Consider the following 14,386-nt stretch of genomic DNA (forward strand, 5'->3'; position numbering starts at 1 on the left):
GCCTGACTGCAGATGTGTAGGCTGGAGTAATGGGCAGGTTTCTGAGAAGGTGACAGGAGGTGAGTTCCTCCACTCTGGTCAGGAAGGAGGAGAGAATGTTGCTTCGTGCCCCTGGCTTTGTAGATTCAGCACTGGGAACACCAGGTGGTTTTTCTCTGCTGCTGTACTTTCTCCTTGAATTAGAAGATGAAGTCATTTACTGGAAGGAAGAGGGGAAAGTAAGGGAGAAATTTGAATAGAACAGAAAAGGTTTGAAATTTGTCAACTGGAAATGTAAACTAATTAGAAGGAAACCCTATTTCTGGGAAATGTTACGAGCCCGGTTAAAACTGGGGACAGGAATTTATGTGTTACCAATTGATGATTTGTACTTGTTTATTTTCCTGTAGCTCTGAAGGCAGCAGGAGTGCATGGCTTAAAGAAGGAGGCTAGTAGGTTCTTCCAGGACTGGGATTTTGCCTGGTGGGTGGAGTAGAGGACAAGGGGACAGGTAGTCTACAGTATCGCTAAGAGAGTGATGGACAAGTTGGGCCATGGAATCTAATGTGGGGCAAGGGACGTTCGGAGGGATTGGTGTGGAGGAGGGCAGACCCAGTGGAATGGGGTCCCCGAGAAGCTGAAGGAACACATCTCAGGAGCAGAGGAGCAGAGAACAGGCTGGCGGCCCAGGAGCTGGTCCTCTGAAAGCGGCACGTCTTCATGTAGGGCTCAGAGGAGGGGCACTTGGGTTGTTCTGGTCTGAGGCCTCCAAGTGGAGAGTGGCTGAAGTGGGGTGAAGACGAGGTCCCTGGAGTTGAGAAGCTCAAGAAACGGAGGTCCAAGTCCACCGGGGCTCTGATGTCACCCCCAGCGGGTGCGGGTAGGCAGGATGGCTGAACCAGGTGCTGGTATCTGCACCTTGTCTAGGAAGTGAGTCTACTCTGATTTTTCTTCTTTCTTCTTCCACATAAACTTCCTTAGAATAAATATGGGAAGAAACCCAGCAAGAGCTATAAGAGGTGGAGCGTTTTTATGTGTTAGTATTTTTTAAAAAATTTCCGTGTAGACTTGTCTCCTCCTTACCATGAGGAATGTATTCCAAATCCCCCAGTGGATGCCTGACACCGAAGATGGTACCAAACCCCATATATACTTTGCTTTTTCCTATATGCACATACCTGTGATAAAGCTTCGTGTATGAATTAGGTACAGTAAGAGACTAACAACAATAACTACTAATAAAGTAAACAGCTATAACAATAGACTATAATAAAAATTTCATGAATGTTTATGAATGTTTCATGGATGGCCCCCCATTCTCTCACTCAATATCTGCTGATTGTACTCCCCCTTCTTGTGACGATGTGAGATTCACGTGCCAGCAGGCCTGAGCAGGATGACATGCAATTTCATCACGCCGCTCAGAACAGCACACAATTTAAAACTTACGAATTATTTCTGGAATTTTCTGTTTAATATTTTTGGACCGCAGTTGACCGTGGGTAACTGAAATTGTGGAAAGCGAAACTGAATATAAGGGCGGGGGCGGGGGGGTGACTGTAGCTGAGTGTTATGAATAATATGATTCCCTTAACCTGGAGGAAGCACGACCTTGAAATATGCGTAGCGTCCCCGTAGTGGAAGGAGTGGGAGCTTCGTTAACTCACCGCAGAACTCTGCTGTGTTTGGTTGTTAAGGCTGCTGGAGAGAAAGAAGTGAGAGACGCATTTCCAGAAGCTACCATCATAAAGCCATCGGACATCTTTGGAAGAGAGGATAGATTCCTCAATTATTTTGCAAGTAGGTCTTCTTCCTTAACAGTAGGAGGGGGAATGCTGGTTAACCAGGTTGAAGTTAATCACAAGCAAACCATGTTCTCTGGCTGGAAGATGGAGGTTGAATTTTTTTCTCCTCGAGTTGCCCTTTTCTCCCCAAAGGTTCTCTTTTTCCAGTCAGCATGGTCCCTCTCTTGATCTTCGTCACTCTGTATCAAAAGAAGCAGCTTAGATGCCTGGAAGGAGCCTGGACTTGGGAGTTCAAGACCTGACTATGAATTGGGTCCTGGGACTGACCAGCTCTGGGACTCTGGCAGGTCTTTGAATACCGCAGCTTCTTCATCTGTTAAGATGAACATGATGATGTCCCCCTGAGGACCAGTGTGCTGGTTAATGGAGTAGCTAGCTTATGTTACAGCACCTGGCATGGGGTCAGTGCCTCATTTGTACTTGGCCTACGAAGCCCCGCTTTTCTTAGTGCTGCCTCACTTTCAGTCTGTTTTCCAAGTCACTTAGGTGTTGGTTTTGAAAGACAAAGAGGTAGCATCCTATTTTGTCAGACACATGTGATAGGTCATAAGAGTGGGGTCCTAACCCACAGGATTAGTGGCCTTAGGAAAAGAGGAAGAGAGAGATCATCCTCTCCCTCCCTGTGTGCGCTGAGGAAAAGCCATGTGAGAACGTAGCCGGCTGCCTGTAAGCCAGGAGGAGAGCTCTCACCAGAAACCAGATCAGCCGATACCTTGATCTTGGATTTTCCTGCGTCCAGAGCTATGAGAAAATAAATTTCTCTTGTTGAAATAAGCCACTCAGTCTGTGGTATTTTATTGTGGCAGCCCGAGCAGACCACACAGTCTTAACCATTTCTAAGTGTACAGTTCAGTACCGTTATGTGTATTCACGTTGTACTGCAAACAATCTCCAGAACTCTTCTCATCATGCAAAACTGAAGCTCTGTATCCATCAAAAAACTTCCCATTCCCCCCTCCCCCCAGCCCCTGGCAACACCATTCTACTTTCTGTCGATGAATTTGACTACTCTAGGTACTTCATATAAGTGGAATCAGACAGTGTTTGTCTTTTTTGTGACTAGCTTATTTCACTTAGTATAATGTCTTCAAGATCCATCCATGTTGTAGCATGTGACAGGATTTCCTTCCTTTTAAGCTGAATAATAATGCATTGTATGTATAGACCACATTTTGTTTATCCATTCATCTGTCAGTGGACACTTGGGTTGCTTCCACCTTTGCATTATTTTATCTGATTAATGCTGATGGACACGGGTGTACAAATATCTCTTTGAGACTCTACTTTCAGTTCTTTGGGATGTATATCCAGAAGTGAAAATGCTGGAGCATATCGTTCTATTTTTAATTTTTGGAACTACCATGTGTTTTTCCTTAATGTCTGTACCATTTTACATTTCCACCAACAGTGCACAAGGTTCCAATTTTTCCATATCCCCGTCAACGACTTGTTATTTTCTGTTTTTTGATAGTAGCCATCCTAATGGGTATGAGGTAATATCTGATGGTTTTGCCCTAATGATTAGCGATGTTGAGCATCTTTTCACGTGCTTGTTGTCCATTTGTATATCTTATTTGGAGAAATGTCTATTCATGTCCTTTGCTCATATTTTAATTGGGTGGTTCTTTGTTATTGTTGAATTGTAGGAGTTCTTTATACATTTTGGATAGTAACCCCCTTCCTATCAGACATATGATTTGCAAACATTTTCTCTCATTCTATAGGTTGCATTTTTACACTGTTAATTGTGTCCTTTGTTTCACAGAAGTTTTTAATTCTGATGTAGTTCAGTTTATCTATTTTTACTTTTGTTGCCTATGCTTTTGGTGTCCTAGCCAAGAAGTCATTGCTAAATCCGTTGTCATGAAGCTTTTCCCCTGTGTTTTCTTCTAAGGGTTTTGTACTTTTAGCTCTTAGATCCATTTTGAGTTAATTTTTGTGTATGGTGTGAGGTAATGTTCACTTTCATTCTTTAGCCTGTGGATATTCAGTTTTCCCAACATCATTTGTTGAAAAGACTATCATTTCTCCTTTGAATGGTGCTGGCACCTTGTCAAAAATTTTTTGGCCAGATGTGCAATGATTATATCTCTCTATTCCATTCCATTGGTCTATGTCTGTCGTTATGCCACTGTTTTGATCACTACACACTGTTCTGATTACTGTAGCTTTGCAGTAAGTTTTGAAATCAGGAAGTGTGAAACCTCCAACTCTTTTTCTTTTCTTTTTCAAGATTGTTTTGGCCATTTGGGATGTCTTAATATTCCATATGAATTTTAGAATGGAGTTTCCTGTCTTTCTGCCAAAAACGCCATTGGGATTTGGATAGGGATTGCATTAAAGCTGTAGGCTGCTTTGGGTAGTACTGACATCTTGACAATATTAAGTTTTCCAATCCATGAACGTGGGATGTCTTTCCATTTGTGTCTTTTTAAATTTCTTTCAGCAATGTTTTGTAGTTTTCAGTGTGCAAGTCTTTAACCAACTTGGTTTAGTCTCTCCCTAAGTATTTTGTTCTTTTGGATGCTCTTATAAATAATTTCTACTTTTAAAAGTTTTTTTTAAGGGACTTCCCTGGTGGTCCAGTGGTGGGGACTCCACGCTTCCACTGCAGGGGGCACAGGTTCAATCCCTTGTCCGGGAACTAAGATCCCAGAATCCACATGGCGTGGCCAAAAAAAAAAAGAAAGTTTTTTTAAGAAAATCTTTTTTTACCTTTACATTTAAGCCACTTGGGATTTTGTTTTGGCTTATGGCAAGATGTGAGCCATTTCTTTTTTGTTTTTTTCCTTCAGAGAGTAGAATGATTATCTCAGCGTCATCTATTAAATACTTCCATTCTCTACGTATCTGTGGTACTGCGTTCATCATACACTAAATTCCTATTTTCACCTGCATCTTTCTCTGGGTTAGTTTTATTGTTGATCTGTTGATTAGAATAGGGTGCAGGTAGAGTGCAGTCTTGGGAGTGGCCGTGCGCTTAGCACTGCAGAGTGGAAGACAGGTAGACAAGCCACCTGACTACTTTCCCTTGTTCTTTGTGTCTAAGTATTTGGCCCTTTTACTTTCTATGTTTGTTGTGTGAAAAACAAATGGCTGCCCCTTGTAGGACCATTAACTGCCTCAGAGTCAGCTACATTTATTTCCTTACTTTTACTACGCAAAATGGTTATTCCAGCTTGGGGCACCTGGAGATGTGTGGGTCTTCAGGCAGCCTAGGCCTTCTAAGAATGTTGTCTTTCTTCCGCCAGGTATTCGATGGTTTGGTGGTGTCCCTCTTATTTCCTTGGGCAAGAAGACAGTGAAACAACCAGTATATGTAAGTACCCTGGATAAAGGAGCTTTCTCTGACTTCAGGAGTCAGGTGATCAGTTTTCCAGTTTTATCCTAATCCTGTAATTCCATCATTTTCATCTTTGTCAGCTTGCTTTGACTGGTTGCCTCTCAGTTTACCTAAGAGGTACATGTATTCTCTGTCTTCACCTGTTCATTCATTTAAGAAAACTGTGTTGAGCCCTTAATGTGCTAGGCACACTGCACGTCACTGGGAATATTGAGATGCTAATGACACAGACACACGTTGCTGTCCTCAAGATGGTCAGAGGCAGGTCAGCAAAACAATTGTCATGCAGCGTGATAAGTGCTGTGACAGGAGAGGGTTTTACGTAAATATGTCAGAGGACACCTACTCCAGACTTGAGGGTCAGGGAAGGCCTCCAAGGAAAGGACATCTTACGTGAGACCCTAAAGATGATTCACATGCAGAGGGAGCGGTGTGTACAGGGGCCCAGAGGTGAGAGAGCATGTCGGAGTCCACGTTGTGTTGAACCAGGGTCTCTCAGCTGGGGCACTGTGGACTTCCTGGGCCGGTAACGCTTTGCCGTGGCGGCTGCTGTGGAATGTGTGGCCGCATTCCTGGCCTCCAGCCACCAGGTGGCAGTAGCACCCCCCAAGCTGTGACAACTGAAACTGCCTCCAGGCATTTGCCAATGTCCCTTGGGGGCCAAAATCACCCCTAGTGAAAACCAGGGGGTCTGAAATCATGTAAGATTATTATTATTTTTAAAAGTCAAAATGGTAGAATATTGGCAGTTCCGTGTGGTTTGGACTAATGCTTTGTGATAGCACAGTGACAGGGAGAGGAGGAGGAGGAGGGGGTGAGGTTGGAGCCGGTGGGAGAGGCCTGGATGCCCGCCAAGCTAACGCGCTCCGACTGGAGAAGGTATTCAGATGACCCTCCCATGTGGAGGTTATTTGAGCTCTTGAGATGTGGGTTCTTTTAGGAGGGTTCTGAAAACAGACAATGACGTCATCTTAATCTTATCATTCTGTTGTTGTGATCCATGTGGCCTGCTGTCCTTCCTTCCTCCCTCCCCTCCTCTCTTTCTTCCTTTCTCTCCCCCATCTCTCTCTGTTTCTCTCTCTTTCAACAGTTACTTAAACATGTGTTATAATTTCTTGTAGATTGTGGATGTCACCAAAGGAATTATTAATGCAATTAAGGATCCAGATGCCAGAGGGAAAACTTTTGCCTTTGTTGGGTAGGTGGCTGGAGTTTGACTTTAAAATAGCGCAGCCTGTTAAAATGAAAGAACCGTGATTTACAACAACAATGATTTCTAAACCTGTTGCTCACAGGTCTGTTGGTTACATTTTTCAGTGTCTTTCTTGGATGATATTTATTCCAGAAACCTTACTGTCTTGGCCCTGAGGCCAGTATATCTCAAAGAACCATCCAAAGGCCATCATTATCAGAAGCTCCTGAATGCTTATATTAAGTCCGAATTGAGGGAACCTAGGAGTCCGCTTGAGTAAATGATTCTTCTGTCACCAAAGTCTGAGAACCCCTGCCCTAGACTGTTATGTAGCCATAGTCCAGTGACTCCCAAGGATGGTTTTGTGCTACTCCAGTGATGTTTTTAATCTATCAAAGGATAATCAAACGAAACACTTTTAGGGAATAAGTACAGTTGCAAAATCAAATGAATTTTGCTAGATCATCACGATGCCCCAAAAGGTTGGAAATGGCTGGCTTAGGGTACAGTTTCTAGGGCTTTGCAAGACTGATCATTTGTTATATGCTCTCTTTGTTGAAGTTCGCTCTCAGGAAAAATGGGGCACAGTTAAGCTATGTGACTTACCTGAAATTATTCAATCATCTCACAGCTAGGTTTAGGACCTTTTTACTGAATTAATTAAAACTAAAACACTAAGACCCGGGCTTCCCTGGTGGCGCAGTGGTTAAGAATCCGCCTGCCAGTGCAGGGGACACAGGTTCGAGCCCTGGTCCAGGAAGATCCCACATGCCGTGGAGCAGTAAAGCCCATGCGCCACAACTACTGAGCCTGCGCTCTAGAGCCCCTGAGCCACAGCTACTGAAGCCCACGCGCCTAGAGCCCGTGCTCCGCCACAAGAGAAGCCACCACAATGAGAAGCCCGCACACAGCAATGAAGAGTAGCCCCCACTCACTGCAACTAGAGAAAAGCCCACACACAGCAACGAAGTCCGAACGCAGCCAAAAATAAATAAATTAAAATAAAATAAATTAAAAAAACAAAACAAAACACTAAGACTCAATCTGCCCAGTGGAAAAGTACCAAATTCACCTAATAATTGGCCCAGAATCCTACTTGCTTCTTGAGAAAAGACATTCTTCTCTCCAAGCCAGGAGACATGGTATATTTTCCCAGCATTATGGATTCATATATTGTCACATTTCACTATCACTATAGATTTAGTTTAGTAAAGTTTTTTTTCAGTGCAAAAAACTCTGTATTGTGTTTCCATGTCAACCAGCTGCTGGAAGATGTATGTCTCCCTGAGTTCCCAATTTAGTACATTAGTGTGTAATCAGTTATATACTCTAGGAAAATTATTTACAAAAAAAATGTTCAGCACGGTTTCCATAAAACACTAGGCTCAAAAGATACCAGGTTCTAGTCAAGAGATATTTAGACCAGGATTCCAAGGAATAGAGGAGCAGAAATGGTTTTATAGACTTTGCTTACTGCTCAGTGGAGATGCTCTGGGATGAGTTAGCCATTGTCCTCTTTACCTTTGCCCAGCCAGTCCAGCCTCTGTGCCAGGTGGCAGTAGGTCATACTTATCTGACACAGTGATGGGAAAAGTAAGATACACAGGGCAGTGTAGGCATTTTTCCTCGCAACATTGTAAATGTGTGTGCACACTTCTCTTCAGCCCCAGGGAAAACTTGGTTTATTTCCCTGAGGCTAAGGCAGAGGCATGACTTTCATTTTGCCCGTAGTTTTCTTGTAGTTATTAGTTACATGATGTTGGTCCATTTTATCAACCGTCCATTTAAATATCTATTGATACACACATACATACACAAAACTGAGAACCAGTAAACAAGTTCAGCAAGGTTACAAGGCACAATGTCAATATATAAAGATCAATTTCCATATATTAGCAAATGAACAGTCTGAAAATAAAATAAAGAAAATAATTTTATTCACAGTAGCATCAAAAAAATAAAATACTTAGGTATAAATTTAACAAAAGAAATACAAGACTTATATACTGAAAATCACCTAACATTGAGGAGGAAAATGAAGGAAGACCTAAGTAAATGGAAAGACATTTCATGTTCATGGGTTGGAAGAGTCAATATTGTTAAAATGGCAATTTTCCCCCAATTGATCTGTATATTCAACTCGATCTTATCAAAATTTGACCATGCTTTTTTGCAGAAATTGACAAATTGATTCTAAATTTATACGGAAATGCAAAAGACCCACAGTAGCCAAAACCATTTTGACAAAGAAAAATAAAGTTGGAGCACTTAAGCTTTCCAATTTCAAAACTTACTTGAAAGCAATAATTATAGAGACAATGTGGTACTGGCATAAGAATAGACAAAGAAGTCAATTAAACAGAATTGAGAGTCTAGAAATCAGCCTTTATGTTTATGGACGATAGATTTTTGCCAGAGGTGCCATGATATTGCAATGGGGAAATGATAATCTTTTCAACAATGGTACTATCCACATGCAAAAGGATGAACATAGATTCTGATTTCACAGCATACATCAAAAAATTAACATAGATCCAAGACCTAACTGTAAGGGTTAAACTATAAAACTTTTGGAAGAAACGTTTAAAAATCTTCTAGACCTGGGGTTAGGCAAAGATTTTGTAGATACGACATCAAAAGCATACTCCATCAAAGAAAAAAATGGATAAATTACACTTCGCTGAAATTAAAAACTTTCATACTTCATGAGACATCATTAAGAAAAAGATGAAAAGACAAGATCATCAGCTAAAAGGCAGGATGGGGTGGGTGAGAGAGGTGTATGGACAATTTGAGGATGGAGAAGAAGATAGGAAGCACTCCCTGAGAGGAGAGGAAAAGAGCACTCCTGGGAGCGCACAGTAGGACTGCAAAGCAGAGCTGAGCCTTCCCCTTGAAATTCATGATCAGAAATGTAAGGGGAAGCCAGTTAGCCCAGGGCTGTTTTCTCTGCAACTGTGTCTTGCTGGGGGTTCAGGCACAAAGAAGGCAGATACTTGGATTAACCCGAGAAGGGGTTTTGCTGTGCTAGGATAGTGGAGAGGTGCTGGGGACAAGGTTTTGCTGAGGATATTTGCAGAGGAATGACTACAGTATGGAACCATGAAATCTAAGCTGGGAAGGACACGGCCTTCAGTGTACCTTTCTCTGAGCAGGGGCACATAGACCAGTCTTTGAGTCACAGTTAATGGAACACAAAGGGCTTTAGAAGAGCTGAAGAGCAAGTGTATGACATAGTTAGTTTGCCCAAGATACCAGTATTGCTTGTCATCATGAAGATTGCAGTTGTTCTTTGGCATAGCATGTATTATATGCAGTGATTTCTGGAACTTGAAGGAAGCTATCTGAGGGCTTTGTCTGGTAGTTCCTCTAGCTGACATTTTCTTCTTCTTTTTTGTTTTTTTTTGTTTTGGGGTGGGTTTTTTTTGGTGAAAATGTCAGAATGATGAGGTTCTCACAGAATTGCCTTAATTCAGCTCTCAGCTGTCACAGGCTTTCTAAGGCAAAGAGATTAGGAAATGGGTGAAGAGATATTAAAGTGTATTATAAGCAATAATGGTTACTAAAGCTAGGTTATACTGGTACAGAACTATTCAGATCGGTGGAATAGAACAGGAAGTCCAGAAACAGTCTCAAATATATGTAAGAATAGAGTGTGATAAGGGTAATATTTCAAAATTTGGGGAAAGGGTAGATTTTTCAGTAAATGTTGATAACATCTTTATCCTATATCAATACAAAAATACATGGCAGGATGACTTATTTTCTGGGTAAAAAAACAAAGCATTAGAATAAATATGTGGAAATTTATTTATGTCACTAGTGACTATAGAGGGATTTTCTAAACATAAAACCAAACAGTGAAGTAAAAGAAGTCAGTAGTTTTGATTAAACGAACTGTTTAAACTTCTGTATGCCACAAGACAATTAAACATTAAAAGGCAGTAATATAAACAATAAAAGACATTTCCAACTATATCATTAAAATATAAAAATTTTTACAAACCATTCTTATAGAAAGAGACTCCAGGAGGAAAGAGAGAAAAGCAATAAATGTAAATGGCCAAAAATATATGAAGAAAAAAATTAATCTCTAATATTAAAGTAATGCTAATTAAAATGTTGAGGTACATTTTTCTACCTGGCAGATGGACAAAATTACGTTTGCTCATTTTTTTATGACTAAACTCATTTTTGGTGAGGGGACTACTAGCATTTTCTATTAAGTTGATGTAACCTCTTTGGAAGAGGTTTGATAAAAGCCTTAAAATGTCAAAATATACTTTGAGCTAGTTCTGTTTCTGGAATATATTACAGATACATAATTATGGATATATAGAAATATTTGCAACAAGAATGTTCATTAAAACATTATTTTAAAAAAGAAAAATATTTTTAGTAGCTGAAATATCCAAAACCTGAGAATTGGTGATAAAATAATTATGATTACCTGCAGTACAATACGGGCAACCATTAAGCATGCACTAGAATGTTTAGTGACACAGAAAGGTGATTGGGATTTAACGTTAAATGAAAAAGACATTACAGAATATGATGACCTGTGTGATCTTATATTTATAAAAGCAAAAAATGTATAAGGGGATGAGGGACTTCCCTGGTGGCTCAGTGGTTAGGAATCCGCCTGCCAATGCAGGGGACATGGGTTTGATCACTGGTTCAGGAAGATCCCACATGCCGCGGAGCAACTAAGCCCGTGTGCCACAGCTACTGAAGCCTACACCTAGAGCCCATGCTCTGCAACAAGCGAAGCCACTGCAATGAGAAGCCCGCGCACTGCAATGAAGAGTAGCCCCCGCTCGCTGCAACTAGAGAAAGACCACACGCAGCAACGAAGACCTAATGCAGCCAAAAAATAAATAAAAATAAATAAATAAATGAAATTTTAAAATAAATTAAATTAAATTTAAATATAAGCAGATGAGAAGTTAAGTTTATTATTATATATTAAGTTTATTAACTTCATCTTTGGTGGGTGGTTTTTCTTTGTGCTAATCTGTATTTACTATAGTGCGTATGTGTTTCCTTTTTCATAAGAAAGATGTTATTTTGTAAAACTAAGAGCGAAAGTTTGTGAGGAGCAAATAATCTGAAGAAGTGTGAATTTTCTGTTTGTAGGCCCAGTCGGTACGTCCTCTTTGACCTGGTGCAGTACATCTTTGCCGTGGCTCACAGACCCTTCCTGGCATACCCTTTGCCACATTTTGTCTATCGGTAAGTAAAGCGCTACTTTTTGTGCCTTCTAGAAAAGAGCTAACTAGAGACTTCGTTTGTAATGCTCCCACCCAGGGGTTAGAGGGAGTACGTCCATTGCGGTGAAATCTGGGAATCTCTAACCAGGAGGTGCTTCTGTTATCTTGACAGTCATCTAGGAAAGAGCCAGAGGAGTCTAAGAAAGGGAATGTTGATTTGTGGGTGAGAAAAACACTGTGTTGGAAGGTTGAATCTGCAGGTCTTCAGATTCTCCTGTTAGAAGCCACTGGGTTTAATTGGCAGCGTCTTGCTTGGCAGGTCATGTGAAGGAGCAATCAAGTTTCCCTCTGTTTCATCCACTCACCCAGGAGGGGAAAGGGCCCCTCCTTCATTAAGGCAGTCTGATCCCGGGGTTGGGGAAAGGAGACAGGTCAATTCAGCCGCTTCCTGCAGTTGCCTTATTTGCTCTTCCTGCTTCTTGCTTCACTTCTCCCCTCTGTAGGTTTAGCATCTTGGAATGATCACACACTGAGGTCCTGGTCAGGGAGACTTTCACATCCAGTTTGCCAGAGATTGACTGATGAAGCAGCACGGCAGCTCACTTCTTCATTCGTTTGGTCATTCAGTGATTCAACAAACATTTCTTGTTGCCAGCTGTGTCTTAGGCAATGTACCAGGCACTCAGGATGTTACAGTAAACCCTCAAAAAAGCTTCTGGCCTAACAGAAGTATCAGAGAGATGACAGTTAGAAGGCAGTGTGATGGTAATGTTTATTGGGAGTGTTCCGTCTTTCAGGCTGCCTTCTTCATCTCATTCAACACTCGCGCGACTCCGAGGCGAGCGGGGCAGAGTGGGGACTGAGTGGAAGAGCAGGACTGAGGAGTATCTCCGTTTAAAGGACCAGCGGAGCAAGAGCAGTTTGTCAGGGGGGCCGGAAGAGAGTAACCAGAGGCTCAAGTGAGGAAGGGAGAGACTTTGGCCTCCTGGGCACCAAAGGAAAGGGCACGCTTTAAGGAGGGAATGCCGTTTAAGGAGAGGAGCTTTGCTATTTTGTTCACATCTGTGTCTTCAGCACCTAGAACGGTGTTAGGCACACAGTAGGCCTTTTGTTAATGTTTATGGAATGAAATGCTGTAGAAAAGTCAGGTAAGATAAAGACAAAAGGGCATGCACTGGGGCTAGCGGTGAGGTCATTTGTGGTGGGGGCCTCGGGGCAGTGGAGGGGTATCAGCCAGTTTGCAGGGAGCTGCTTTCGTGGTTGTGCCTACGCCTGAGGCTTCTCCTGGAGCTGCGTATGCCCATGGCGTGGCCCCTGAGGACCCGAAAATACAGACTGGAGGTGATCTGTTAGCGTAGGACCAGAGCAGAGGATTGTAGGCGGTGTGTTTTGTTTCGTTTTTGTAAGCCAGCGAAGTGGCCTTTTTTTGGCCATTGGAACAGGTTCTGAGGCTTGCTATGTTCCTGGAGAATTTCTGACCTGTCTTCAGCTTCCTTTTTCATTTTCTTATACCTCCCTTTGGGATGATGTTTTTCAGGTTTTTAAAAAGCTGCGGAACCCTGGGTTTGATGACTTTTGACCTAAAGGCCCATTAGGACAATCAGATAAGAGCAGAGCCGGCCTGGCCGTAGGGATGGTTGCTGCTCAAAGCACATGCTCCCAGCTCTGCCTCCAGTCCTCAGTGGGGGCCCCGAGGAATTCCTAGGGGCCTCCCTGTCCTGAAGACACGTGAGACGGAACTCAGGTGGCAGATAAGGAGACCCCGGGTTTCAGTAGGGTGAAGAGATGATGCTGAGGAAGCAGGAGGCCCCTCTTGTCCGGGTTCTCTCTTGGCTTCCTCATTTGAACTGTAGATCTTAGGCATCTCCTTACTTTTGGATTTTTGGTTCTCTCGGGTCCCCTACTTTTAAGCTCATGCTTTGTATCTTGCATACCACCTGGCTCGCCCTGTGTCCTTGACGGAAGCCTGTTTGAACGTCTGGGGCTTAACTTTGATTGAATGTGACAGGTGTCACTGAACGTTGGATCTTTTGCGTTTGTCTTGTTGCTGAGGCAGCTGTACCGTAAGCTTTCCCGATTCACTGTCCCTCTGGTGGGTGCCTAGGAGAGCCACAGGGAGGTGATGCGGCTGTTGGCGTGGAAGGCGAGGCGACCTCCCAGGCACTGGGGCCAGGAGGTTCGGATGTTTGTTCGTTTCTTTAAAAACCTGCGGTGACTTCCTGGCTCCCCGGCAGCCTCCCGTGCTTGCTTGGCTTGAGCATCGAGCAGAGACGCTCACCACATGTGCCATGTTCATTCCTCTTTCCAGATGGCTAGGTCGACTCTTCGAAATTAGTCCGTTTGAGCCCTGGACCACGAGGGACAAAGTGGAGCGGGTGAGTATGAGGTGATGGACACTGGCCCGGGCGGATGCCGGGCAGAGAGCCGCGGAAATGGGGGAGTGAGTGTCGAGCTAGCTCCCGGGCTCGCCTTGTCTCAGCGCCACGTGCTCGTCTGCCGTCCTCGTGCACAAAATGCACCCAGGCCCAGGCTCTCCGGGGTCCTATCTTTGACATTTTCAATTTTCCTTTCTCCGCTGGATCATCTCCATCCACGTACAGACAGACAAGCCCTAACGCTAGCTCTGTGTGTTTTTAAAGGCCGAAGTCCCTCCCTGGGCCCATCGTGTCTGGCCGCTGCCCTGTTTGTCTGTGTCCGTGTGCATCAGACGCCTCAGAAGAGCTGTCTCTACCCGTGGTTGACAGCTTCTTACCTCCTTCTCGCTTTAACCCACTCCTGGCTTTTATTTCCTTGTCTCCCCGAACCTGGCTCTGTTCCCGGCCACCTGTGACCTCTGTGCCGCCAACTCCAGCGGTCA

At 43.2% G+C, this 14,386-nt stretch overlaps 1 protein-coding gene across 1 annotated transcript in view; it reads left to right on the plus strand.

Moving 5' to 3' along the window:
- Window positions 1–14,386, plus strand: part of NDUFA9 (NADH:ubiquinone oxidoreductase subunit A9) — a 29,942-nt gene that overhangs the window by 13,017 nt on the left and 2,539 nt on the right. The window contains exons 6-10 of the mRNA XM_082666440.1: window positions 1,677–1,779; window positions 5,036–5,103; window positions 6,249–6,325; window positions 11,456–11,551; window positions 13,838–13,904. Of these exons, the coding sequence (XP_082522566.1) occupies window positions 1,677–1,779; window positions 5,036–5,103; window positions 6,249–6,325; window positions 11,456–11,551; window positions 13,838–13,904 (411 nt within the window). The remainder of the gene's footprint in view (window positions 1–1,676; window positions 1,780–5,035; window positions 5,104–6,248; window positions 6,326–11,455; window positions 11,552–13,837; window positions 13,905–14,386) is intronic.

The sequence above is a fragment of the Grampus griseus genome (assembly GCF_964374135.1).
Source record: "Grampus griseus genome assembly, chromosome: 11".
NCBI lineage: Eukaryota > Metazoa > Chordata > Mammalia > Artiodactyla > Delphinidae > Grampus > Grampus griseus.